The sequence below is a fragment of the Muntiacus reevesi genome, chromosome 3 (assembly GCF_963930625.1).
Source record: "Muntiacus reevesi chromosome 3, mMunRee1.1, whole genome shotgun sequence".
NCBI lineage: Eukaryota > Metazoa > Chordata > Mammalia > Artiodactyla > Cervidae > Muntiacus > Muntiacus reevesi.
The window spans coordinates 5,650,259-5,676,818 of record NC_089251.1 but is presented as its reverse complement, the minus strand read 5'-3'; the positions used below and the strand labels follow the sequence as shown (position 1 = coordinate 5,676,818).

Sequence of the window (26,560 nt, the reverse complement as noted above, 5' to 3'; positions counted from 1 at the left end):
TATTTGACAAGAGCAGCCTTGCCAATAGTAAAAATGGCAACTTGACTCCTTCCTTCCCTTCGTGCTAAACTAATGGTTGCCAATAGCCAACATGGAGGCCAGACGTGAGTTCCCATTGGCGGCTGCTCTGAGGCCCCGCCCCTACGAGCGATAACTGGGAATTGCGGGGACGGAAAGCGTGCCTCCGCGTGGGGCTGCGCCTGCGCGAGTTATTGGCGCCAAGATGGCGTTGGAGATGAGACTTCCCGTCGCTCGGAAGCCTCTTAGCGAGAGTCTCGGTCGCGAGAGTAAAAAACACCTGGTGGTGCCAGGGGACACGATCACCACGGACACAGGCTTCATGCGGTACGTGGGGGCGTGGGGGACTTTGGGCAGCAAGGGGCGGCTGCATCGCTCTCTCTCCACGTGAAACCTGGGCCTGTGTTCTGCATCTGAGTGCCCGCGGTACCCGGGGCGCGTCAGTACATGCACCAGAATAGATAACTTTGAGTCTGAGGGCAGGCTCCAACTTAAGGGCAGCTGGGGTTCCAGTCCTGCTGCCATCACAATGTTAGCTGTATCACCTCTCCGAGGTCAATTTCCTCGTCTGTAAAATAGTGATAATAACTAACTATTCCAGAGAGTGGTGAGGATTCCATGAAAGTGAAAGCGTGGAAAAGTTAGTCGCTCAGTCATGTCCGACCCTTTGCGACCCCGTGGACTGTAGCCTGCTAGGTTCCTCTGTCCATGGAATTCTCCAGGCAAGAATACTGGAGTGGGTTGCATTCCCTTCTTCAGGGGATCTTCACCACCAACCCAGGTCTCTTGCATTGCAGGCAGGTGCTTTACTGTCTGAGCCGCCAGGGAAGCCCGAGGATTACATGAGGGGTAATGATTAGGAAAAGAAACAATTTACCATTCTATCACCATCATAGGGGTCAACAATAGTGGTATCTCAGCCTGCCCCTGTCCACCCCCGCCGCCCCCCCCCACCGCCCCCCGCCGCATATGCATAAGGGAGAGGTACAGCATTTATTCCGTTGCCCTTTAACCTCTTAGTTTGGCATTATTGGATCCCAGGAAATTTTAAGATTCAGTCCTGTATTCAAGCAGTCAATAAATATCATTTGTGGTTGGAGTATAAACTGAACAAAGAGGAAATCTCTGTCCTGGTGGACTTTATGTTCTGAGAGAGACAGATGAGAAATAAGCACAAGAAACAAGTTATTCAGAATGTTTACTGGTAAATCCAGTAGAAAAAAATTAAGACGTCAAACCGGGTAAGTGGAGCATAAGTTGGAAATATGGTGGGGGTGGCAGCCGCAGGGTGGGTGACTGTTACAAATGGGAGATGAAAGCCTGGTGGAGAAAGGGCCATATGAGTCGACTTGAGTACAATGAGGGAGATGGCCACGTAGGACTCTAAAGAAGGAGTATTTAGGCAGGGGTGGCAACCAGCACAAAAGCCTGTCTTTAAGGAAGGAGGAATCAGGTTTGAGGAGCACATTGTTCTGGCTGCGAGAGGTCACCTCAAGTATTACTCTGGTACCCTTTGTATCTTCCTGTTGCAACAGGGGCCATGGAACCTATATGGGGGAAGAGAAGCTCATTGCATCTGTGGCTGGCTCTGTGGAGAGAGTAAACAAGTTGATCTGTGTAAAAGCTTTGAAAACCAGGTGAGAACAAAAGGTGTGTATTTTGTGGCATCTGAGTTGCATAGCCAGGTCTTATTGGCCATGACATACCCCCTACCCCCAGCCCTGCCTGCCCTATCATTCTGTAGGTGTGGGATTTCGGGAACATGACTGTAGGAAGGGTATAGATGACTATAGGTAGGGCCAGGCTTCAAAGGTTTCCCTATGATGTCTGACCTCTTCAAACTTTGGTTCCCTCTTCTCCAAAATGAGACCTTGCATTACCTCCTGGGTAGGATTTTCATTGGAATTCACTGAAATAGTGTGTATAAAGTACTTTATACAGAGAGTCTCCTGCCTCAAAGGGCTCAATAAAGTTTGGCCCCAGAACATAAGCCAGTGGGGTTGGAACAGAGTGAGCAGGCAAGTAGTAGGAGCGGATGCAGAGAGCTGAGGTAGGCAGTGTGCATGCCCTGCAGCCACGATAAACGTTTCTGACTTCCACTTTGTGCAGTCTAGGAAGGCCCTGGAGCAGGTGGAGCAGAAGAGGGACATGATCTGACTTCTGTTTAATGAAATCACTCTGGCTGTTGTTGGGGGCGGGGGTGGGGCAGGGTTAGGGAGACAGATTCCTGCTCTGTTTTCATCGTCTCAATTGATGGTGGCTTGGACAAAGGTGATAGCTATAGAAGTGAGGAATAGTGATCAATTCTGCATGTATTTTGTGTTCTGAGTGTATTTACCATGAAAAGCTGTAGGATTTTGTATGTGGGATTTTCTACATGTAGGACTATGTCCGTGAGAAGAGATAGTTTTACTTCTTCCTTTGGGATGCTTTTTATTTTCTGCCTATATTGGTAAGGTGGAGGTACTAGAATCTGCTGCTGGACTTGCCCTGGAGCAGGAGAGAGAGGGGAGGAGGGAGAGACACAGGGTTCCTCGAAAGACTCTGAGGATTGTGTCTTGAGCAACTGGAGGGGTGGAGTTGTTATTTCCTGGGCTGGTGACAACTGGGAGAGGATCCATTTGCTATAGTGGAATTAAAGGGGCTGCTAGAAAGCTTTGTTTGAGGTTTGTAACTTATCCAGATTTCTGTTAGTCACATAAGTGAAGGTGCTGGGTAGCCAGCAGTTGACTAGAGCTAGAGCCTGAATTCAGGAGGGTGGTGGACTCATCGGTAATGTTTAAAGCCATCAAACTGGATAAGCTCACAGAGTGAGTGTGGGCTGGAAAGAGAAGAGGCCCAAGGACTCAGCCTTCAGCGTGGAGGGTCTAACTCATCATTAGAGTTGGGAGGCGGAATTGGCAAAGGGTTCCGAGACATGCAGCCAGCGGGTGGGGGAGGCGTGAGCAGACTGGTTTGGGTGTTTTCTTGTCTGGTTCCTTTCTCCTCCTCTGGCTGATGCAGAACTGATCTGGGTTCCAGACCCCACCAGAAAATATCCCATGCGTATCCATTTTTCATGCAGTTAACAAAATAAGGGGTATCAGACTTAATGAACTCCTTGCAATAAATGATGTAAGAATAGTTGATGGAGACTTTACATGCATAGGAATGTTGGAAGTTGTCAATTCCTGAAACTAAGTTCAAACAGCATCATTATGTGAATTTACCAAATGTGGTGCCTGATCCAGGCCTGCATGCTGTTTAACTGAAATCTCAAATGGTACTCGGTCTTGGCAGAGTCTTTTCACTGATGGAGGACCTTCTGCTTTTTCTTTCAGATATAATGGTGAAGTGGGAGACATTGTAGTGGGGAGAATCACAGAGGTAAAGTCTTATCAGATTGGTTTTTACAAAGTAAAAGTGAGCTGGTGATCTAATGAATGAGATAGCCTCCTATTACACGCAGTTACATGAAAGAGGGATTCACTGTGTTTGGCTCTTATGTGACCTTGATGTAAACAGTTTGTTTGTAAACAGCTTGATGTAAATGGTTGGTTTGTAAACAGTTCGATGTAAGTGGTTTGTCCGATCGGGGTTATTGGTCATTTACAGTGTGAGCTCTCGCCTCTGGAGTATGTGTCCAGGTGTGGGATTCCTTTGTTTTTAGGTTCAACAGAAGAGGTGGAAGGTGGAGACCAACTCCAGGCTGGATTCAGTCTTGCTTCTCTCATCCATGAACCTTCCCGGAGGAGAGCTGGTAAGGATCTCCAGCTGGGACTGTGTATAGTGTCTGGGACTGTGTATTGCTGGCCAGAGTGCTGGGATCCCTTGCTCCAGCAGAGAACTTTGCTTTATACTGAGGTTGCCACTTGTGCTCCTGTTTGTCTCCTGTGAAGTTTGGTGTCTGGATATCCATATAGGCTTTTCACTTGGCCCAGGCCTCCCAACTCAGGCAGCAGTTGGTATGTGGTAGAATCTGGTATGTCTGTGGGAAGATCCCAAAGGAGAGTTGAGAGGCGCTCTCTCAGATGCTTGGTGCTAATAATTTTCCTTTTCTGGGTGTATCAGTTTTGCTCACTGAAGGTCTTGCCTGAAAAACTGTTTACAAATCAGCTTTACATGAATCGAATGACATTTGGTTATTCCAGACAACCATAGTACCTAAGCTGCTTCCTTTTGTAAAATGCTGTGATTCAGCCTTATCTTCAGGCCAACATCTATTTACAGAGAGGCTCATGGTGCTTGGCTCTCTGGAGAACACCAAGATCCAGGAGGCACAATTCAGTTCCTCAAAGAGCTTAGACTAGTAGGGAATATGAAATAACTGGTCTAAATACCCAGCAGTCCAAGAGTAAACAAGTGTGTGATTGTACAAAAGGCATGATTAAGTTCGCCGTGAGAAGCTTATAGGAAAAATGAATGTTGAAGTTGATCCTATCCTTGAAGGATGGCTAGAATTTTAACAGTGAGTTCAGGAATCTGAGATAAATGGAAACGTGTGAGCAAAGATACAGTTAACCTGGAGGTAGCCGGTCTTACTGTAGCGTGGCGAGCCGCCATGGCAAGTAGGTAGGCTCTATTGGGGTTTGGCAAATCACGTAAGGATTCTGAATGTTATTCAAAGAAGAGGAGCCACGGGAACATCTATAAGACAGAGTAGCAGTCATGGCTTTGTCTTCTTTGAGTGGCACAGGTTACCTACCTTGGTATGTGCACACGGTGGCTGCCTTCAGAGGTCTTGGGAGAAAGTGAAAGAGAAAGAAGAGATAGAAATCTTTGTTCAGGGTCTGACTCCCTAACGTGGCCTTCTCCTTGTGTGTTTCAGAGGCGAAGATCTGCAGAAGATGAGCTGGCGATGAGAGGTTTCTTGCAAGAAGGGGACCTTATCAGTGTATCCTTCACCTTGCATTCCAGCATCTTTATGTTTGTGGAGCTGGGAAATGGGGCTTAAATTATAGGTCTCTCACAGGAGAAACCTGTAATCCTGGCAGGGATCTGAGTCCTTGACCAAGAGCGAAGGGCTCTCATGCAGCCTTTCTCTCTCTCTCTTTTCTTTTTACATTAAAAAAATATTTTTTTTAAATTGAAGTATAGTTAGTTTTGGGCACTTCCCAGGTGGTGCTAGTGGTAAAGAACTTACCTGCTAATGTAGGAGACATAAGAGGGGATTCAGTCCTTGGTTGGGAAGATCCCCTGGAGACGTCAGTGGCTACCCACACCAGTATTCTTGCCTGGAGAATATCATGGACAGAGGAGCCTGGTGGGCTACAATCTGGGGGTTGCAAAGAGTCAGACATAACTGAAGCGACTGAGCATGCATGCTCGCATTAGTTTTACGCGTATAGCAGAGTGAATCAGTTATACACACATACATATATAAGTATATGTATGGTCTTTTTGACATTCTTTTCCTATATAGACTATTACAAAATATTGAGTAGAGTTACTGTGCTAGACAGTAGGTTCTTGTTTATCTGTTTATACATAGCAGTGTGTATATGTTACTCCGAGATTCCTAGTTTACCCCTCCCCACCCCTCTCCTCAGCCCAGCTGACCCTCCAGCTGACCCTCCAGCTCTTGTTCAGACCTGCTGCTGCTCAGCCTGGCCGGGTTGGCTGGGCCGACCCTCTCGTGTTTTGCGGTCTTGTAACTTATGGTGGCTCATGCTTGAAGCCAGCTCAAAGTTTCCTGGTGATGTTAACTTTCATCCCAGGAAGGAGGAAAGGTGGGTGTTCATGTCAGGATATTCATGACAGCCAAGGGGGAGAGGTTAGATCACAGCAGTGTGACCTCCGAGTCCATCTACAGCTGCAGGCGGGCCTGGTGGACACAGACATGAGAATGGAGGGGGAGCCAGGGACACAGGTGATGACAAAGTGTTTGTTCCTTCATCACCAGCCAGGCTGAGGTCCAGGCAGTGTTCTCTGATGGAGCCGTCTCTCTGCACACGAGGAGTCTCAAATACGGGAAAGTAAGTTGGGCTCTGGGTGTTCTCACTGGATGACTGAGACTTCAAATCCATTTCTCGGTCTCCAGCTGTCTCTGGTATTCTAGCCTGAAGCACCTGGAAGTTACGTGTTAACAGGCTGGCATTGCAGATGCTGACTCACATGGTTGTGGGCTGGTAGCATCATAAAGGACGACAGCCCTCACCCTTTTTCTGCGGAGGAGATTGTTCTGGCAGAAGAGCCCCATGACCCTGGGCCCCGGCCCGTGGCTGTCTCCACTTTCTCCCAAGGGATGTGGCGGCTTTGCCTGGCCTCAGTGCTGAGTTGCAGCCAAGGGAGCTCATGGACTGATGAAACACAATGGCCCCCGGCCCTTGGACAAACGTCCGGTCGGGAAAATGGATATTATTTTTAGGAAAGATGGGCTTGTCACTTGAGCCTCTAAAGGAAATTTTGTTGCTTTTCTTGCTATAAGGTGACAGACGTTATTGAGGCTATTTATTTTTGTAACGACAGCATGTTTTCCCAAACAAATGATGACTCATTAGTCTCGGGTTTGTCTGGGTGAACTTTCTCATTTTCTGAGTGGAAAAGAAACCTCGCTGGTCAGTGAAGTGGCTGCAGTCAGCCACGCCCTTGAATCAGGAGAGGAGGCCAGCGCACTGCCTATGCTGACCTTTGTGGGCCCGGGGCCTGGAGCAGACGCCTCTTCTGTGGGGTGTGGGCCTTGAGCTCACCTGCCAGGATCAGGGATGTATTTGCACCCAGTGCCCTGGAAGGCCAGTCCCCTTCTCCAGTGGCATAGCTCATGGGCAGGACAGGTGGTTGGGGTCAAGGTGGAACAGGGCAGTGCTCCTTGGCCCTCAAGAGGCTCAAGCCCACATCCTCATTGGCTCCACCTTTTCTCAGCCGTCACACCAGCCCTGGATCAGAACATGATGACGCTCACAACGGAGAATAAATGGTGAAGAATAGAGTGAAAGTCACTCTCTGTTGGGATGTGTAAATGACGCATGCCTCCGGAAAGTGTCTGTATTTTGCATACGCGTGTCATGGCAGTTATCACCAGCAAGGACCGATTCCAGCCTCCCTAGGACACAGTCTGTACTCTGCTTTATAGTCACCTCACTGGTGATCCTACAGTGACTTAATGTATGATATATATTTTTTTTAGCTAGGTCAGGGCGTTTTGGTTCAGGTCTCCCCTTCCCTGGTGAAACGGCAGAAGACCCACTTCCATGACCTGCCGTGCGGTGCCTCAGTGATCCTGGGCAACAACGGCTTCATCTGGGTCTACCCAACTCCCGAGCACAAAGAAGACGATGCAGGGGGCTTCATTGCAAACCTTGAGGTGAGTCCACGCCGCAGCTGCCCTATTGGGATGGAGAGGCACTTAGCGGGTACTGCACTTCTGCAGCAGGTGGGGTGCTGTCCGTCTCTCACTGATGCGTTTCTGTAGTTTGAGCTGGTTTGCATTTCCATTGAAGGCTGCTTGAACCATCGTGCTGCCCTCTCTTTTTCTGGAGAGATGAAATCAGCGACTTTGATCTCTGTTGGCCCAGATGGCAAAGCTGCAGGGTAACAGCCAAAAAGCCACTGAGGGAGCCATCCTTTTTCATCTTCCTTGGAGTCAGCAGTTTGCTTGGTCTGGAGTCCTGGGGTGATCCCACCTCAGCTATAAATGACTCCTGTGATCTGCTGTAACCGTTCACTCGTTCTGGTCTGATTCTGTTTGTCTCCCCCGGTAGCCGGTCTCCCTTGCTGATCGAGAGGTGATCTCCCGGCTCCGGAACTGCATCGTCTCGCTGGCAACTCAGAGGATGATGCTGTATGATACCAGCATCCTGTACTGCTATGAAGCATCCCTTCCGCATCAGGTACGCCACCCGGGGCTCCCCTTCTCGCCCATCTGTGAGCAGGTATGGCGTGTCATCCCCCCACTTCCCCCTAACGGACCTTTACCATGTCCATCAGTATGAACTCACCTGGTGGACACCCTTGGTGACTGGTAGAGCTTTCCCCGAGATGCTAATAATATTCTCAATGTCTATGTCCATGTAAGGGTTTGTGGGCAGTTGGAGGTGCCAGGTGGGGCTGGTTTATAACAGCGACCCCCTGACTTCACCTTGGCCAGCCCAGTTTTCGCTGCCTTTCTAGTGAATGCTGGAGTAATAGCTTTGTTGTTCTTGTCAGCTATATCCCAGAGAACCTTGCTGGTTTATTAAGCTAGTTCTAGCAGATCCTTTCTTGGAATACTTAGCCTCTGATAAATGAAAGGAAGACAGAAGGCTCGTGTTAACCAGGCCTAGTTTCTGTATTTGGGTCAGCTTGATGGTGTGCTTACTGATTGAACAAATTACCTTTTGTCCTTTCTCTTTCAGATCAAAGACATCTTAAAGCCAGAAATAATGGAGGAAATTGTGATGGAAACACGCCAGAGGCTTTTGGAACAGGAGGGGTAAGAAGAAGCCTCTGACGACCAGGACTGTGTGGACCCGAGCAGAGCAGCCCTTGGAAGTGGAGAATCTGATTGGCGGTCCCCACGTGCAGCTCAGTGAAGAACCGGGAAGTTCATCACTGGACTACATCAGGCTGCCTCTACCCCAAAGACCTGCTTTCTCCTGTTTTAAGGCAAAGCGAGGGGGAAGGTGATTACTGCTGCTGACCCCTTGAGTTGCCCACAGACTTCCAGTGCTTCGGGTAGTTTCAGGCCCTTAAAAGCATTCAGAGTTCCAGCTGAATAGACTTCTATTTTGGAATCATACGGGGAATCTTTTGTCTTGTAGTCACTGTCAACTCACCAGGCACAGTGCCCCATGCAATTGCCCCTATATAAAACATAGCCTCCCTGATCCCCCCAGTGGTCTGTTTTGGGTCCATCCCACCTCCTCTGCAGTGCGAGAATGACACTGAAGAGTGTAGCTGATAAAATGAACCCAAGAGTCAGTGGGAGAACGCAGCAACCAAGCAGCCTTTTGCTTGGTTGGAATCTCATTTCCTGTTACATGGTCCCCCTAGTGACAGACGCAAGTACATCCCCGCCAGGCTGTCTTAATCTCTTCTGCCTTTGAGGGTGATCTGTCAGAAGCTGAATAATTGAGGACAGAGAATGACTATTTTGGGTGCTCTGATAAATGTGAAAACAAAGTAAGAAAGGTGGAGATGGAAAAAGAAAAGTTTTTCCTCCTATAACTGAAGCAGCAATGCATTTACTTTTGAATAATTCAGGGTTGAAAGGTAAAAACAAGATACTGAAGTTCTGTCTCACTGAGAATGGCTAGAATTTCTTTGCATTCTTTTTCAGATGACTTTCTAAACATGGTGCCCTGATTTGGGTTTGGGGTAAACAGTTCTTTTAAAGACAGTATATGAGAGTGCTATTTGGGGAGCTTTTTTTTTTTAATTTATACATGTGACATCACCATTTCTGTTCTTGTATTCTGTGTAATACTTGGGAGCTAAGTACAGGTGAAGAACGACTTGGGAGATAGAAATTCTTCTGACAGAGGCCTTTAAATTTAAACCTAGAACACCTAGTAAAATTTAAACCTAGGACAGTTTCAGTGGTAACATGGAGCATATGACAGTTTTGAAACATAGCTCAGCTCTTTTTTGTTAAGTTGCATGTCTTTATAATGTTATTCAGTCTGTCGCCTGTTTCGAGGGGCTGCAGACAACTGAATATTGTACAGGCCGCGATGCAACTCTAGGTTTGCTCCCTTGTTTCCGAGAACACGTCCCAGGTTGTATGTCCCTGAAGGGAAGGGGAAGGGGAAGGACGGGAGCCTGCGTCCTGCTCTGGGCTGCCTTTGATCAGGGCCGTCAGTGGATTCTGAGTGTTTGCCCTTCTCATTTGGTCTCCCAAGCTGCCACCCCGTGCTGTTCACTCAGTATATCCTGAATACTGGTTACCTACTAAGTGGAGATACCAACATATAAAAGTCTAAAAACGTCTTTTTGGTGATTAGCTACTTTTTTTGTGGCCCACTAGAGGGTGCCCTTGTTAAGCGTGATTTCAGTAGGTATTTTTTAAAAAATAAAACTGAAGTTTTTACACTGATTCTGAATTTCTCTAGCAATGTGTAGGTTGCTTTGCTTTATAAGCATGAGCACAAAATTAGGCTGGACTGTGTCACTCTTAGTGGAATATATGAGCTTAAAGGGATTTATTCAAATGTGGCAATTTGAATTTGGCAATTTATTAAAATTTATTTACTTCTGACTGTCAGCCATTTGCTGGGCTCTGGATTCTAGTTTTAAGTCCTTAAGAGTATCATTCTACAGCGCTAGTGCATCTCTGGAAAAAAATATTATAGTCTGGGCTTGGGGATTCACCTAAAACTAGAAAATGGCAGAAAGTAAATGGTGAGTAGGGATAAACCTTTAAATCAAGTGCTGCTGGCCTCTATCCTTGACTTTCAGAAAGCACAGTTAGTCTCAATATTTATGGGAAATAAGGTCCCATTTGATTCTCAAGATAACCTTGTAAAGTTTGATATGACCCCTGTTTATAAATGAAAGCCATTCACATAATTAAAGTGACTTCATTAAAGCTCATTAGCAACTGTGGATCAGTAGGCTTAAGCTCTAGGGATGGATCATAAAGCAACCCTTGAGAGAAGGGGTTGGACTGACAGTGAAAGGATATGGGGTCCAGAAATTTTATTTCCAGCATTGAGACCTACACTTTAGATTGTTACTCATTTTATATACTGCCTGTCCCTCCCATGTCTGCTCTGGGAGACAAGGATGAGTCCCTCCACCCCCATGCCTCATTTGTACCCCAGCATCTAGGACAGTGCTTGGCACACGGGCTCAATAATGCTTGTGAATGATTTGTTAGTTCAAGAAGTGTGGGTTAGAGTTCTGATTTGATTGGTCAATTTTAAGCTAGAGAGTGAAGAATGAAGATGTGTAGGAAATGATGAAAGCGTGAAGAGGAATAAAAAGTGAAATCTTCAAAGAGAAAAGTTAGGGTAATGGTAAGGATAAGGTGATGGGTAAATAAAGGGAAGAGGGTGTTGATGCTTGCAGAGTGATCTGTAAGCCAGGACAAAGTTCATCAGCCAGATTACTTCATGATAGAGCAAAGCTAACCCAGTTAACATCTAAATATAAATTCTGCTTCTGAATTTGCTTCACATTCAGTACCTCCAAGGAACTCTGTTTTTACAAGCCAATATCTATAAAATCAGCACCAATTTCCCAATCCAGCAGAAATATTTCTAAAATACACAACTGAACATACAACACCTATAATGCGACTGGTTTTCCCCTACTATCAGTAGCAACTTCTAAAATATCAACTAACATTAGATCAACAGTTACTTGATTTTGAATGGTACAAGAGAAAAGGCTTTGGAGTAGTATCAATCTGGGCTCAAATTGTCACATGACTAGGCCAGTGACCTTGAGTAACTCACATCTTACTTGGTTTCCTCATCTGTATACAGGGGAAAACATTACTTGTGTTACTGGGCTAGAGTAAGGATTAAATGAGAATATGGTTTATGAAAAGTGGAATAGACCATAGTATAGATTAGGTGTGATGAGGATCCCCTTAGAAATGGGTATATTTCGGCAGGTGCATTGCTCTGGGGAAATGTGGAGAGTTAAGAAGGGGACCAGCGTGCATTTTAGTTGCATAAAAATGGGTTATGGCATGTGTGGATCTGGTTGCATGGGTCATTGGCTAGTTCTGTAGACCTAAACTCAACAGTTTGGGCTAACATGTTTTCATGTGATTATGTGTACATCCCTGAAATTAGATCGTGTAATCTTTTTCTACTGTCCCCTACCTGCCCCCACCCACCCAGTTTTATTGAGAAAAAGTTGACATACATCACTGGACAAGTTTAAGTTTAATCTTAAAGATTCCTTCTCACTCAAATACCTATGATTATGCTTTGCCTCTGAAAGGTTCTTAAAATGCTGTTAATGAGTGGGCTCCCTGATACTCCAAAGAAACAATTCGTTAGCAATATGTCGACGCTCTCTACTTGTTTATTTTTCGCTCGTTCTAATATTTATGCTTCTTGGAGTCAAGGTGGAAGTTGGGGGTGAGGGGCGGCGGTGGAGGCACCAAATACTGCGAGCTAAATTCTCTCCTAAAGAAGCTCAAAAAAGCGATCCAGCTCCGGTTCTGGGGAAATCCAATCCGCAGTTTTCCCCTTGCTTTGGTTCCTCGCCGGCCTTACCAACCCGCTCAGTAGAGACATTTGCCTGCCCTGTGCGAGGCCGGCTAGAGTCCACCGGCTCCCAGGAGGGCGGGACCGACACTCAGGAGCCTAGAGCAGAGGGCAAGGCTCGGGCAAGAGCGGACAGGGGCGGGGGCGCCGCAGGACCACAACTCCCGGCGTGCCCCGCGGGCTACGCCGAAAGTGGTTGGCTGGGAGCTCTAGCCCCTGCTGTCCCAGTCGGCTAATGGGATGCAGGAGAGGGAGCTGACCCGGATTCTCAGGGACCAATAGAAGTGCAGGGGAGGCGGGAGCTTCCTTACCACTCACCTTGCTCCTCGGGAAGGCCACATTTAACAGGTCGTGCGGGGCCGGGCCCTGGAGGGCAGGGGGACCAGAGCCGAAAGACGCCGCAGCGTCTCCGAAAGCGGTGTCGGAAGGGTCCCGCTCCTCACGCGAGGCGCGCACCGGACGTCATCGGGGGGCGGGGCCGGGGGCGGGGACTGGCCTCGTTGTGGAGCGGCTAGTAATTCATCATGGCGGCCGCGGGGGTCCGGTGACCGTCCCTGAGCAGCGCCGGAGCCGGAACCGGTTCCTGGGTCCTGCAGCTGAGGAGCCCGCCTTGCGTTGTCCACGGCCCCTACCTGCGCGGGGAGGCCGGGTCTTCCGACGGAGCCCAGGGGATGTGACTGCCTGGCGGCGGCGGCCGTAACCACGTCCGGGCCCGGGGGAGGGGGGTGTCTCGGACAGAGACCCCTCCACAGGCTCCGGGCAGCTGAGGTGGCCAGGCCTCCTCCCCGTTCTGTCCGCCACCCGCCTTCGGGGCCGCGAGAGCCCATCGTCCCTTATCAGCTCCATCCCGGCTCTGGGACCCTGGGGTTGTGGTCTCTTTCCCCAGACCTGGGGACACCCCGTTTCCTGAGGCTTGGAGGAGCGTCGCCCCCCGGAGTAAGCCGCCCATGCCCCCCTCCCCCGCCCCGACAGCCTCCCTCTTTACCCCCGGAGCCGCCCCTTAACTCCGATTCCCGGCCTCAAGTTTGCCCTCGGAGCGCCCCCCTCATTCAAATCCCCTCCCTGCTGTCAAGTGGCCTCCCCTTCCCCCCAACGTTGCTCCCGTGAGCCTGTAATGCCCTGACTTCTTCCAATGTCACCTACGGCCCCCTCAGCCTCAGCCCAGCCAGAAACTTTAATGCAGAGGAAAAGCCTGGACTGGTTTCACAGGCCTTTTAAAAAGCGGACTTAAAAAGTTGCTGGCCATGCATTCCTTCTCGTCAGAGGGCCAGCTCTCGCTGAAGTCGGGGTGACCCGTGTCCTTTTCCGGAGAGCAGGGTAGAGAAAAAGCAGGAGCGGCAGCTAGTGTGGCAGGAAATTTGTTGGAAGATGGAGACACCAAGATAGAGGGTGGGTGACTTCCCCAGGAAAAGTTCTGGAGGAGCATTCAAAGACCGATCCACGTTTCCTCGATGTGTGGAAATCGACACGACTTTAGCCTCACTGACCGTTGTACAGCATCCCCTGTGAATATTTGTCTTTAGGTTTTTCTCCTTGAGAGGGAGGAAACTTAGCCAGTAAAAGACACTTGAAATCCAGGAACTTTGGGTTCGCACTGCAGTTACATTACTTCGAATTGATAAACTGCGAATATAATCGAAACTCCTGTTTGCACACATCAACCTAACATCTTCGCTTCCTTTTTTTGTGGAAGATGTCTTGTGATTGACCTCAGTTACTGACTGGTGGAGATGCGGTGAATGTGAAATCCCACGTAAAGACCGTTTCCTTCTCAGCTCACTGATCATTCTGAAAGATCTTGAACCCTCTTCTGGAAAGGGGTGCCTATCCTTGCTTTATGGGGCAGCAGCCTGGAAAAGTTCTTGGGGACCAAAGGAGGCCAAGTCTGCCTGCCCTCCACTTTATCAAAGGAGCAGGCAAGAAGGAATCATCGAGGCACGGCGGTCCACACTGCAATGTTTTTGTGGAACATGGTGAGTGCTCTTCAAGATTTCTGGTCCTATTTTCCGCTTTGCCATGCCTAAGGAACTTTTGAACCACAGGGCTTGTGTTGGTTCCTTCCAGTTCTATTTAAAACTTCAATTCCTGTGGTTATCTTTTACTCTCTGGTGGAAGTTTCTTTGTATAAGAAAAAGTTACTTGGTGACATTGGATGGCTTTATTCAAATTCTTCCTGCTTATTTCTTGCCTGATTCCCTTTCGAACTCACTGTTGACCTTGGACAAGCCATTTTACTATTCCGGCTTCCTGAGGAGGTTGGGCTTAAGTGATTTCTCAGGATCCATAGTCCATGATTCTGCTCTGACCTACGGCGTGGCCTGGGCTCTTCCTTCCTCTGAGGTACATGGATCCTTCACTGCTTTACCTGTGGGGAACTTTCAATCTTATCCTCAGTGGGGTTTGCGCACCCCCCAGAGTGCTCCCACAGGCCCTAGTTGACACTTTCAATCTTATCCTCAAAGGGGTTTGTGCACCCCTAGAGGCCCCCACAGGCCCTAGTTGACACTAATAACCTTTATCTTTTCAGTCATAAGTAGAGCTTGAAAATCCTCACTTTGGAACTATGTGGAAACAGTTGAGGGGAGGCCACATTCCTTGTGAACTGAGGATCCCCAGCTTTCAGTGGTTTCACCTGAGACAGGGAGTAGTCGTTGCCTCAGAATGGAGCTTTTTCCTCCTTCTCTCTTTGTTTCACATGACACTTGGGGCAAGAAAGGTTGTCTTTGACATTTTTATGAACACCACTGGCATTTGAGTGCTGACAGTACATGTTATACTTGTCACGTCCAGTAATTCTGCATGAAGTTTTAAAGCTAAGGGTCAGCTTAGACTGATGTCTGTGCCACGCACCAATTAATTAGCATCCTGTTTGTACTGTCACAGCCTGACATTTTTCAGACCTTGTACTTATTAAAATATCTGTCGAGCTCACCCACCCTCTGTAAGCAAATGGAAGACGTGTGCAAGTAACATACTTTGAAATTCAATCACAAATACCCTTAACAATCTGTGACTACAATAAATAAAGTTCTCTATTCAGTGAACTTGTATCTGACAATTGAGGTTTGATGTTCTAAATAATCTGGTACTTGGATTTTACTTTTTCCTTGAAACCCGTTGGATTTTACTTTTGCCGTGAAACACGAGTTGTATTTTAGCGTTGGGTTTAGACAGGTAAATACCAGTAATGTATTATGACACTTCCCACAGTCAAGATTTGTAAGTGAATTATTTGCATTTCAACTAGTGATGATCATGCAACCTTAGGTAGTGAAAATTGTTCAGTCTCTGAGCCATGTCCAACTTTCTGCGACTCCATAGACTGCATCTTGCAAGACTTCCCTGTGCTTCACTACCTCCCGGAGTTTGTTCATATTCATGTCCACTGAGCCAGTGATGCCATCCAACCATCTCATCCTCTGCCACCCCCAGTGAAAATTGGTACAGGCTTTTTGGACAGCTTTGGTCAAACATACCTGAATTTAAAATGTACATAGCAGTGACCCAGTAATCTCACTTCTAGGAAGCTGTCCTAGCATGGAACAGTGTAGTGTCCTTGGTGTGCCTTTCACCCCTTCAGAGGGTCCAGAGGTGAAACCTTTTCATGTTAACACAATACTAAGATGTTGGGCTTCCCCAGTGGCTCAGCAATAAAGAATGCACCTGCAGTGCAGGAGTCGAGGGTTCCATCCCTGGGTCAGGAAGTTCCCCTGAAGAAGGAAATGGCAACCCATTCAAGTATTCTTGCCTGGAAAATCCCATGGACAGAGGAGCCTGGAGGACTACAGTCCATGGGGTCACAAAGAGTTGGATATGACTGAGGTGACCTTAGCATGCACTCACACAAGACGTTATTTGCAATCTTTTCAGTAATGGTGCAAAAGTAATGCAGGCTTCTACGCATGAATCAAGATTGTAGCAACTAACCATAGTAGCCATTGTGTTCTTCATGCCATACACACATAGTAAAATAGTAAAATTAAATAAATATATATATTTTTTGGTTTTCACTTAAGAATGTTCCTGATGAAACAGCAAAAATTATTAGGTTTATCAACTCTCAACTGTTATGTATATATCTTTGTAATCTTCTGTGAAGGAACTGGAAAATACTTCTTTCTGTGTGCTGTTTGTCTCTAGGAAGAGCTTTGGGAAATGGTTAGTTCGAGCTGAACTTGCTGCTTTTTTCATAGACTACCATTTTTACTGACAAACTGTGGTTATTCAGATTAAAAAAAAATGTATTAAGTATTTCAAGGAAAACAGCTGGTAGTGTCTGTTGTCAATGAAAACATCTTTGCTTTCCAGCAAAAATTAGGGTTTTGGAAAACTTGTATCTGCTCCTGTGAAGTAGAGATTGGTGGTAATATTTATAAACACACTGTTTTGATATCTTATAACGGAATACTTATTTGGAAGACCTACATGACTCAGTGACCTGATATTCTGTAAATGACAGCACATGATATTGTAAAATCAAGCACAGGTAAAAAAGACTCGCTCAAGGGACAAGACGGACCGCTGAATTCTAATGTGACAGGATACAGATGTTAATTGATAAGAGTTTTAGATTCTAAATCAAAGCTAGCCTTTAGGAAACTACCACTTACCGAGTCTGATGTAGCTTCAAAGAACAGTATCTACAGTTATCTATAAACAAGGGAACACAAGCTATTTCCCAGTGAAAATAGAAATGTTTATTTTTAGGTGAACTAATGAATAATTTAAAATTTTCAGTTTAATTTTATACTATAGTAAATATTGATGAGATAATCTATATAAATAAAAGCACTCTGGGATTCTGTATAAAGTATGGATATAAGAGTTGAACTGTGAAGAAAGCTGAGCGCCGAAAAATTGATGCTTTTGAACTGTGGTGTTGGAGAAGGCTCTTGAGAGTCCCTTGGACTGCAAGGAGATCCAACCAGTCCTTCCTAAAGGAGATCAGTCCTGGGTGTTCATTGGAAGCACTGATGCTGAAGCTGAAACTCCAGTATTTTGGCCATCTCATGCGAAGAGTTGACTCATTGGAAAAGACCCTGATGCTGGGAGGGATTGGGGGCAGGAGAAGGGGACGACAGAGGATGAGATGGCTGGATGGCATCACCAACTCGATGGGCATGAGTTTGAGTAAACTCTGGAAGTTGGTGATGGACAGGAAGGCCTGGCCTGCTGCAATTCATGGGGTCGCAAAGAGTTGGACACGACTGAGCAACTGAACTGAACTGAACTGACTGATAGAAAGTCTATCAAGAAGTCATATCAGGGAGTGAGCAAACAAAAAGAAATAGGAAATCACATAAGGATGTTTATTGCCAACATAATGTAAGTGCCAACACGGAAAGCTGTCCGTGTAATGGTAAGTGGAAAAAAGCAATTTGGGGATCAGTCTGCATGGTGTGACCCCATTTTTGTAAAAGAAAAACTATTTGTACATGTACAGAAAAAAGTATAGAAGCGTTTAGACTGATATAATTGTTAATCTCTAGGGAATTGGGATTTAGGTGGAATAGAAAACTTGTACTTTTTACTTTGAATTTGTGATGTTTCAGGCTTTTTACAACAAATTTGTTCTATTTTGTAATACCCAAAGTGAAAGTGAAAGTGAAGTCGCTCAGTTGTGTCCGACTCTTTGCGACTCCATGGACTGTAACCTACCAGGCTCCTCCCTCCATTGGATTCTCCAGGCAAGAGTACTGGAGTGGGTTGCCATTTCCTTCTCCAGGGGATCTTCCCAACTCAGGGATCGAACCAGGGTCTCCTGCATTCCAGGCAGATGCTTTAACCTCTGAGCCACCAGGGAAGCCCAATACCCAAATTAGGAGGGTTTAAAAAACAAATTGATGGTACTTCAACCAAATAGTCAGTTCTTTGTGATAAATATTGTTTATTGAAAAAAATTGCCTAGGTCATGTTTTAACTGAAGACAAGTGAATTTCTTAGGACTTTGGATATACTTTTCCTAGGGGAGCAAATGGTTCTTGATCTCTCACAGGCTGATCTTTCTAGAGTTGGTTAATATCCATATAGTTTGGATTAAAAAACTTGCAGCTGTAACATACAGTGTTGGACCAGACATGAATCTGGAAGCTAAGAATAATGTTGTGTGGTATGGTGGTGGTGATGAACCTGAATGGGCAGATGGCAACTTTTTGCTAGGATCATTCAGGGTCAAAGGGCTAGTCATAGGTACAGGCAACGGGGGGAAGGAAATCATAGTATTATTTCATGGACCTTCTGTTCCTTTCAAATTTCAGTGTCTCGATTAAGAAAATTCATTTTTGTGAAAGTTAGTAAAACAGAATTGAAAGCATTCCCTAGTAAACTTGTTTACCTTAATGTGTCCTTTTCTCAGCAAATATTTACTGAGCTCACACAATGTACCACGAAGTATTTTAGTCATTGGTGATACATTAGTGGGTAAAGGCACCTCCCTGCCCTCCTCAGACTTACATTCTAGTTGGTGGAGTTGTTGTTCAATGTTCAGTTGCTAAATGGTGTTTGACTCTTTGTGACCCCGTGGACTACACAGCATAGCAGGCTTCCCTGCCTTTTACCATCTCCCGGAACTTGCTCAAACTCATGTCCATTGAGTCAGTGATGCCATCCAACCATCTCATTCTCTGTCACCTCCTTTTCCTCCTGCCCTCAAAAAACCCAGCATTAGGGTTTTTTCCAGTGACTCGGCTCTTCACATCAGGTGGCCAAAGTATTGGAGCTTCAGCTTTAGCATCAGTCCTTCCAATGAACATTTAGGGTTGATTTCCTTTAGGATTGACTATTTGAGCTCCTTGCTGTCCAAGGGACTCTCAAGAGTCTTCTCTAGCACCACAATTCAAAAACTTCAATTCTTTGGCATTCAGCCTTCTTTCTGGTCCACCTCTCACATCCATACATGACTACTGGAAAAACCGTAGTTTTGACTATACGGACCCTTGTTGACCAAGTGATGTCTCTGCTTTAATATGCTGTCTAAGTTGGTCATAGCTTTTCTTCCAAGGAGTAAGCGTCTTTTCATTTCATGGCTGCAATCATGATTTTGGAGCACAAGAAAATAAAATCTGCCAATATTTCCACTTTTTCCCCATCTATTTGTCATGAAGTAATAGGACCAGATGCCATGATCTTTGATTTTTTAATGTTGAGTTTGAAGCCAGCTTTTTCACTCTCCTTTTTCACCCTCATCAAGAAGCTCTTTAGTTTCTCATCACTTTCTGTTATTAGAGTGGTTTCATTTGCATATCTGAGGTTGTTGATACTTCTCTTGGCAATCTTGATTCCAGCTTGTGATTCATCCAGCCCAGCATTTCACAGGATGTACTCTGCATATAACTTAAATAAGCAGCGTGACAACATACAACAAAATCCTTTCCCAATTTTGAACCAGTCCTTTGTTCTATGTCTGGTTCTACTGTTGCTTATTGACCTGCATACAGGTTTCTCAGACAGCAGCTCACGTGGTCTGGTGTTCCCATCTCTAAGAATTTTTTGTTGTTGTTGTTTTCATTTCTAAGAATTTTCCATTGTTTGTTGTGATCCATACAGTCAAAGGCTTTAGCATAGTCAATGAAGTAGAAGTAGATGTTTTTCTGGAATTCCCTTGCTTTGTCTATGATCCTGTGGATGTTAGCAATTTGATCTCTGGTTCCTCTACCTTTTCTAAATTCAGCATGTACATCTGTAAGTTCTTGGTCCACATACTGCTGGAGCCTAGCTTGAAGGATTTTGAGCATTACCTTGCTAGCATGTGAGATGAACACAATTGTATGATAGTTTGAACATTCTTTGGCATTGCCTTTCTTTGGGATTGGAATGAAAACTGACCTTTTTCAGTTCTGTGCCATTGCTGAGCTTTCCAAATTTGTTAGCATATTGAGTGCAGCACTTTAACAGCATCTTCTTTTAGCATTTGAAATAGCTCAGCTGGAATTCCATCACCTTGACTAGTTTTGTTCGCAGTAATGCTTCCTAAGATCCACTTGAATTCACACTCCAGGATGTCTGGCTCTAGGTGAGTGATCACACCATTGTGGTTATCTGATCTGGATCATTAAGACCTTTTTTGTATAGTTCTGTGTATTCTTGCCACCTCTTAATCTATTCTGCTTATGTTAGTTCCTTGCCATTTCTGTCCTTTATTGCACCCATCTTTGTGTGAAAAGTTCCCTTGTATCTTCAGTTTTCTTGAGGAGATCTCTAGTCTTTCCCATTCTATTGTTTTCCTCTGTTTCTTTGCATTGTTCACTTAAGAAGGATTTCTTGTCTCTCTTTGCTGTTCTCTGGAACTCTGCATGCAGTTGAGTATATATTTCCCTTTCTCCTTTACCTTTCACTTTTCTTCTTTCCTCAGCTATTTGTAAGGTCTCCTTAGACAGCCATTTTGCCTTCTTGCATTTCTTTTTCTTTGGGATGGTTTTGGTCACTGCCTCCTTTACAATGTTATGAACCTCTGTCCGTATTTCTTCAGGCAGTCTGTCTACCAGATCTAATCCCTTGAATCTATTCGTCATCTCCACCATATACTCATAAGGGATTTGATTTAGGTCATACCTGAATGGTCTAGTGGTTTTCCCTACTTTCTTCAGTTTAAGCCTGAATTTTTGCAATAAGGAGCTCAACACCAACAAGTAAAACATAGAGTTGCTGAGGAGAAGAATAACATAGAAAAGGGGACAGGGAATGTTAAGGGGTGACTTTAGTTAGGGTGACCAGAGAGGCTCTTTGAGAAGGTGGGGTTTGAATAAAGCCCTGAGGAGGAGGGTTAGGGTAAGGGTAATGGCTTTCAGGCGGGAGGGGAATCAAGGCGCGTGGGGGGCCCTAGGTAGAGCTTGCTTAGCAGGTTCGAGAAGCCCAGAGTACCTGGAGCAGAGAGAGCAAAGGAAAGTTGCAGGAGATGAAATGAGGGAGCAGGGAGGTTGGCTGGAGAAGAAAGTGGCCTTGTTGTCCATTTCAAGGATTTTGACTTCTCCTCGTGTGGTCTTGGGAGGATTTTGAGAGAGGAGGAACACGACCTGATTTATGCTGTGATGAAGTCTTTCTGGCTGCTGCGTCCTGAAGGGGAGCTGAGGAGGGATTCCACTTGGCCATTGATGGCAGTGGTCTGGGTCTCTGGCTCGGCCCAGAGTGGTGGTGGCGGTCAAGGGGTCAGATTCTGTGAATATCCGAAGGCATTCCTGACTAGATTTGTTCTTAGATGTGCGATATGAGAGAAGGCAAGGGTCCGGGGACTGAGTGACTGGAAAAATGGAGTTGCCTTTTACTGAAATGTGAACCAGAGGATGGGGTGTGAGGAAGTGGTGACCACCTGGAGCTGCTGCTTGCACTTGCTGCATTTGAGGTGCCTGTACATGGGTGTGTCAGATATGCGTCCATGCCGCGGGCTCTCCAAGCGTGAATTCAGGGAAGCAGTCCAGCCTGGAGAGAGAACCCGAGGGTCGCTGGGTCCTGGATGGTATTTAAAGCTGTGAGAGTGGATGACATCCCCGGGGAGGACCTCCATGTGTGTCTTTCACGTAAGCAAGGTGCCGTTCGGTAGTTTATGAAGTTAAGACTTGACACTTTTGTGTAGGATTAGTTTGAATCTTTTTTTTTCCCTTTTGTGGGGGTCAGGGTGGTGATATTCAAAATTTTACAAGAGAATGATTTTAACTCATGTTTAAGTTCTAAATCCCATTTCTCTAGGTTTTTCCTCCCTAAATCAGAAAGTTGTGGAGTTAAAAAAAAAAATTGCACACAAGTTTTCCTATTTTTCTTGGTAGTAAATGTTTTTAATATAAAATCATTTCAGTTTGTAAAATTTGTAATGCTTTTCTAGATAGTACTTTTAAAAATTGAAGGGTTTTTTTTTTTCCTCTAAATTATTTCTAAATTTTCTAATTTTAAGTTAGTACATTCTATGTCTTTCAGGGTATTACTTATTTAATTTGTACATGTCAGATGTTTTACGATGAGCTTAACTGAAAAATGATTGTAAGAAATTATTTACTCTCAGTTTAAAACTATTTTACTGTTTTCAAATAAAACTTTATTTGAGGTAATCAAATAGGAACTTGATAGAGCAATAATATAGTTCTTGCTATTGTTAAATTATACTGTGCAACCATACAACTTAGGAGTTGGGAAAAAGTACAGCTGTTGAGTCTTATAGGTATTGAAGTTCAATCAGGTCTTTAAAAAGAGGTTGTTTGAAAAGATTATATCCATGTACTTTATATTAGGGATTGGGGTTGTGATACATGAACTAAGATAATGCAAAATTGTATGTACATTTTTTAAGGCATCCTGTTATTTTTCATAGTCTAATACATTTTGTGTGGCTGTCTTGTTTTTCATAAAATCTTATTCCTCATTTTTTTAAAAAAGAAAACTTATTTCTGGCATTACAAGTAAGTTTTGTGAAAATTTTATTTACTTATTCTTTATTTTGGCTGAATTATTTTTGGCTGCACTGGGTCTTCGTTGCTGTGTGCTGGCTTTCTCATTAAAGCCTCACCTGGCTTTAGTTGCAGCAGGTGAGGGCTACTCTCCAGCTGCAGTGCGCGAACTTCCCATTGCGGTGGTTTGCGGAGCTCTGGACTCTCGGGTTTTAGCAGTTGCAGCTACAGGGCTCTAGAGCACGTGAGTTTAGTTGCTCTGTGACATGTGGGATCTTCTCAGAACAGAGATCAAACCCATGCGCCCTGCGCTGGTAGGTGGATTCTTTACCACCGAGCCACCAGGGAAGCCTTTTGTTCCCTTTTGTTCCCTTTTGTCCCCTTTTAAGAAATATGCTAATAATATAGAAGAAAACAGAGAATTCAGAAAACAGAAAAATGGGATTAGTAACAGAGGATGATCAAAGATGATTTAACCGAAAGAGTTTTTACCTTACTTAAATGAAGCAACCTAGCAAAGAAAATAATAGAAATTGGAGGAAAGAAGAAATCACTTTGTATTGGTTAGGGACTTTGCCTGTGCTGCAGATCTCATGTGATAACCGCTGGTGTGTTGTGAAGTGTGTTGCAAAGAGATGCATTTAATGAGTGGGAGGGAAAAGGATGAGTTAACATGATTGAGTTGGGAATTACACCCAGAGGAGTATGTCAGGCATATTATCTGAGTCTACGGACTAAAAAGATTAAGACTGCTACTTAGAAGACGAGCTGCAGTAGGAGGAACCACTCCCTGCGGGCCTTCCGTGTACGTCTTCTGTGTGGTGGTTGTGTCCTGGATGTCACTCCGCTGTGTGTTCCAAACCGATCTGCCTTTCAGAACTCTGCTTGACTCTCCCCTCCTTCTTTTTTTATTTTATTTTATTTTATTTATTTTTTAAATTCATTTATTTTTATTAGTTGGAGGCTAATTACTTTACAATATTGTAGTGGTTTTTGTCATACATTGACTTCAATTAGCCATGGATTTACATGTATTCCCCATCCCGATCCCCCCTCCCACTCTCCCCTCCTTCTTAAAGGCAGGTTTTGATGTGTTGTTTTTAAAGTTTTTAATTCCCAGATATTTGGGAGAATCTAGATATCTTACCTGGAGAAGGAAATGGCAACTCACTCCATTGTTCTTGCCTGGAGAATCCCAGGGACGGCAGAGCCTGGTGGGCTGCCGTCTTTGGGGTCACATAGAGTCGGACACGACTGAAGTGACTTAGCAGCAGCAACAGCAGATATCTTACCGATTTCAAACTTAATTCCATGTTGTCAGAGAACATCCTCTGTAAAATTTCAGTCTTCTGACATTTACTGAGATTAATTTTATGACCCAGCCTTTGACCTGTCTTACTGAATGTTCCATTTGTACTTGCAAAGAATATGTGTTCTGCAGTTTTTGGTTGTGATTTTCTGTAAATGTGAATTAGATCAAGTTGGTGGACAGTGTTGTTTAAAATCTTCTACAGCCTTACTGATTTTTTGTATACTTATTTTATCTGTACTTTTGCTCAGTTTCTTTTTTGGTGTGTTTTGTTGCCGAGCCTCAGATGTTAAAAATCACAGCTATGATGTTTATTTGGGGGTTTTTTTGCTTTTAATTCTATCTTTAAATTTTTTTTTAGCTTTAAAAGTTTTTATTGGAAGACAAAGATGGTGGGGGAAAAGGGGGTAACTAAGGATTTAATTAAAAAAGCTAGGAAAGCAGAGTAATCCCACAGTACACAAAAGAGGAAGAGTGGCAAGAATGAAAACACAAACTGAGGGATGGAAATGATCAAAAATACCCCAAGCTGGGACTCCCCTGGTGGTCCAGTGGTTGAGAATCTGCCTGCCGAGGTAGGGGACTCAGGATTGATCCCTGTTCCCGGAAGATGCCCTGGGGCAACTAAGCCGGTGCATCACAACTCCTGAGCCACCTCGCCTAGAGTCCGTGCACCCCAGTGAAGAGTAGTCCCTGCTCGCCACAACCAGTGAAAGCCCACTTGCAACAGCAGAGACCCAGCACAGCCAAATAAGTAAATAAATAGATAAAAACTTTTTAAATATACCAAAAGCTGACTTTGAAAGAAATTTGTAAAATAGGCAAACATTTAGTGAGATTGATGAAAAAAAAAGGCATACTTGAGCAATTTAGAGTTTACAATGAAAATATAACTATAGATATTCTGTTAGTTTTCATGTCATATAGTTTGAAACTCTGTTAAAAGTCACCAGACTTTTTTTTCTTCCTATTTTTCAGTTGAGACACTTTCTATTGATCTATCTTCAAGTTCACTAACTCTCTGCAGTTTGTAATCTTCAGTTTCTTTAAAATTTTCATGTCAGATATAATCAGTTTAAATTCTGAAATTTCCATTTGGTTCTTTTTTATAGTTTGCATTTTTCTGTTGAGATTCACCATCTTTTCACTCATTAGGTCCACCTTTTCCTCCAAATCCTTGAAGGTAAGAGACCTGTCTGTTAATTCAAATATCTGGGTCAAGTGAAAGTGAAAAGTGAAAGTCGCTCAGTCATGTCCAACTGTTTGTGACCCCAAGGACTGTACAGTCCGTGGAACTCTTCAGGCCAGAAAACTGGAGTGGGGTAGCCTTTCCCTTCTCCAGGGGATCTTCCCCACCCAGGACTCCTGCACTGCAGGCTGATTCTTTACCAGCTGAGCCACAGGGGAAGCCCAGTCTGGGTCATCTTGGGGTCTATTTTGATTGATTGCTTTTTCCTTGCCTTAGGAGTCACATTTTCCTGCTTCTTTGCGTGTTTAATTATTTTTGATTATATGTCAGACATGTGGATGTTACACTGTAGGGATTTTCAGCCTTGTCTTACTTTAGAGAGGTTTTCATTTTGCTCTGACAGGCGGTTAAGTTACTGACATGTTCTTTTGACCCGGTAGGTTGTTTGTATTTTGTCAGAGTGAGTCTGCTTTTGGATTTATCCTCAGTCCAGAGGCATGGCCCTTACTGTGGAGGACATCCTTAATACTAATGCTTGACTTTTCTGGGATCTCAACTAATGAAAGACGTGTTTGGCAAGGCCTCTCCACCCTGGGCTGGCTGCAGGTGCCCGTTTGCGGGCACCGTGAGGCCTTTGTACCCCTGTTCGCGTCCCACCCTCGCAGCCGATGCTGTCTGCTGAGCCTTGTGGGCTCTCACCTTGCGTGTGTCAGCCACCTGCTGCCGTCTTACGCTTGGCACTTGCCACAGCCTCCACCCCTCAGATTTCCTGCCCTGCAGCTCCTGCTCCCTCAGCAGTTGGGAGCCCAGTCTTGTCCGTTCACACGGACTGCTGCTGTCAGTGTGGGTACCGTCTCCCTGCACCGTGGTTGTGGTTGGCAGAGTGCCCTGTGCAGGCAGCTGGCGCTTCCCTGCTGTCTGCCTCTTCTCTGAGGGTCAGAGCCCTGCCTTGCCTGCTGTCTTATGCCTGAAAACAGTTGTCTCATTTATTTTGTTCGGTTTTACATTTGCTTAGGGTGAAAGGATATCTGATACTGCATTATGGCCAGAAGCAGAAGCTCAGGTCTGCATGTTTTTCAACCTGAGCAGTATATATCTATGTAGATTTCTGTGCTTGGATGGCTTCTTTCATTCCACATTATTTTTGTAAGATTCATCCATGTTGTTGCAGGTATTGGTAGTTTGTTCATTTTCATTGTTAATTAGTATTCTGGTCTATGAATGTTCAAGAATTTATTTACACATGCTGTTATTGATGGCCATGTAGATTATTTTCAGTTTTAGCTACTTACAAATAATGCCTCTACAAACATTCTTATTATATACCTAGAAGTGGAATCGCTTGTTTACACGGTATAGGCATGTTCCCCGTCAAAGAACTTTCCAGACATTGCATCAGTGTAGTTCTCATCAGCAGTAGAGGAGGCTAACAGTTTCTTTACATTCTTGTCAAACATTGATACTGTCAGTGTTTTAAATGTTCAATTTTCATGGGACTCTGCAGTAGTGTCTCATTATGGTTTTAATTTGAACTTTTTTTGTAACTCATGAT

General features: G+C 44.9%; 3 protein-coding genes across 3 annotated transcripts in view; all 3 read left to right on the top strand.

Annotated features, from left to right (window-relative positions):
- Positions 1-212: 212 nt before the first annotated feature.
- EXOSC2 (exosome component 2) lies at positions 213-9,902 on the top strand. Its single transcript, XM_065928239.1, has 9 exons — positions 213-345; positions 1,554-1,655; positions 3,339-3,384; positions 3,668-3,757; positions 4,826-4,891; positions 5,904-5,972; positions 7,124-7,300; positions 7,698-7,826; positions 8,331-9,902. The coding sequence occupies exons 1-9, from the start codon at positions 224-226 to the stop codon at positions 8,409-8,411; spliced, it is 882 nt and encodes a 293-aa protein (XP_065784311.1). The 5' UTR covers positions 213-223; the 3' UTR covers positions 8,412-9,902.
- Positions 9,903-12,567: 2,665 nt separating this feature from the next.
- On the top strand, positions 12,568-13,375 carry LOC136163695 (uncharacterized). Its single transcript, XM_065928240.1, has one exon. It carries the CDS (start codon positions 13,270-13,272, stop codon positions 13,366-13,368), a length of 99 nt encoding a protein of 32 aa, XP_065784312.1. The 5' UTR covers positions 12,568-13,269; the 3' UTR covers positions 13,369-13,375.
- Positions 13,376-13,467: 92 nt separating this feature from the next.
- ABL1 (ABL proto-oncogene 1, non-receptor tyrosine kinase) overlaps positions 13,468-26,560 on the top strand; it is a 137,301-nt gene continuing 124,208 nt past the window's right edge. Inside the window, exon 1 of the mRNA XM_065928237.1 lies at positions 13,468-14,110. Coding sequence (XP_065784309.1) covers positions 13,975-14,110 — 136 coding nt within the window. The 5' untranslated portion in view covers positions 13,468-13,974. The remainder of the gene's footprint in view (positions 14,111-26,560) is intronic.

Bases quoted from the DNA above. Each gene is read 5' to 3' on its own strand.
- EXOSC2 (XM_065928239.1), top strand. From the start codon at position 224: ATGGCGTTGGAGATGAGACTTCCCGTCGCTCGGAAGCCTCTTAGCGAG. The intron at 346-1,553 runs GTACGTGGGGGC...CTGTTGCAACAG, and splicing joins ACGGACACAGGCTTCATGCG to GGGCCATGGAACCTATATGG. The intron at 4,892-5,903 runs GTATCCTTCACC...ATCACCAGCCAG, and splicing joins AAGAAGGGGACCTTATCAGT to GCTGAGGTCCAGGCAGTGTT.
- LOC136163695 (XM_065928240.1), top strand. From the start codon at position 13,270: ATGTCACCTACGGCCCCCTCAGCCTCAGCCCAGCCAGAAACTTTAATG.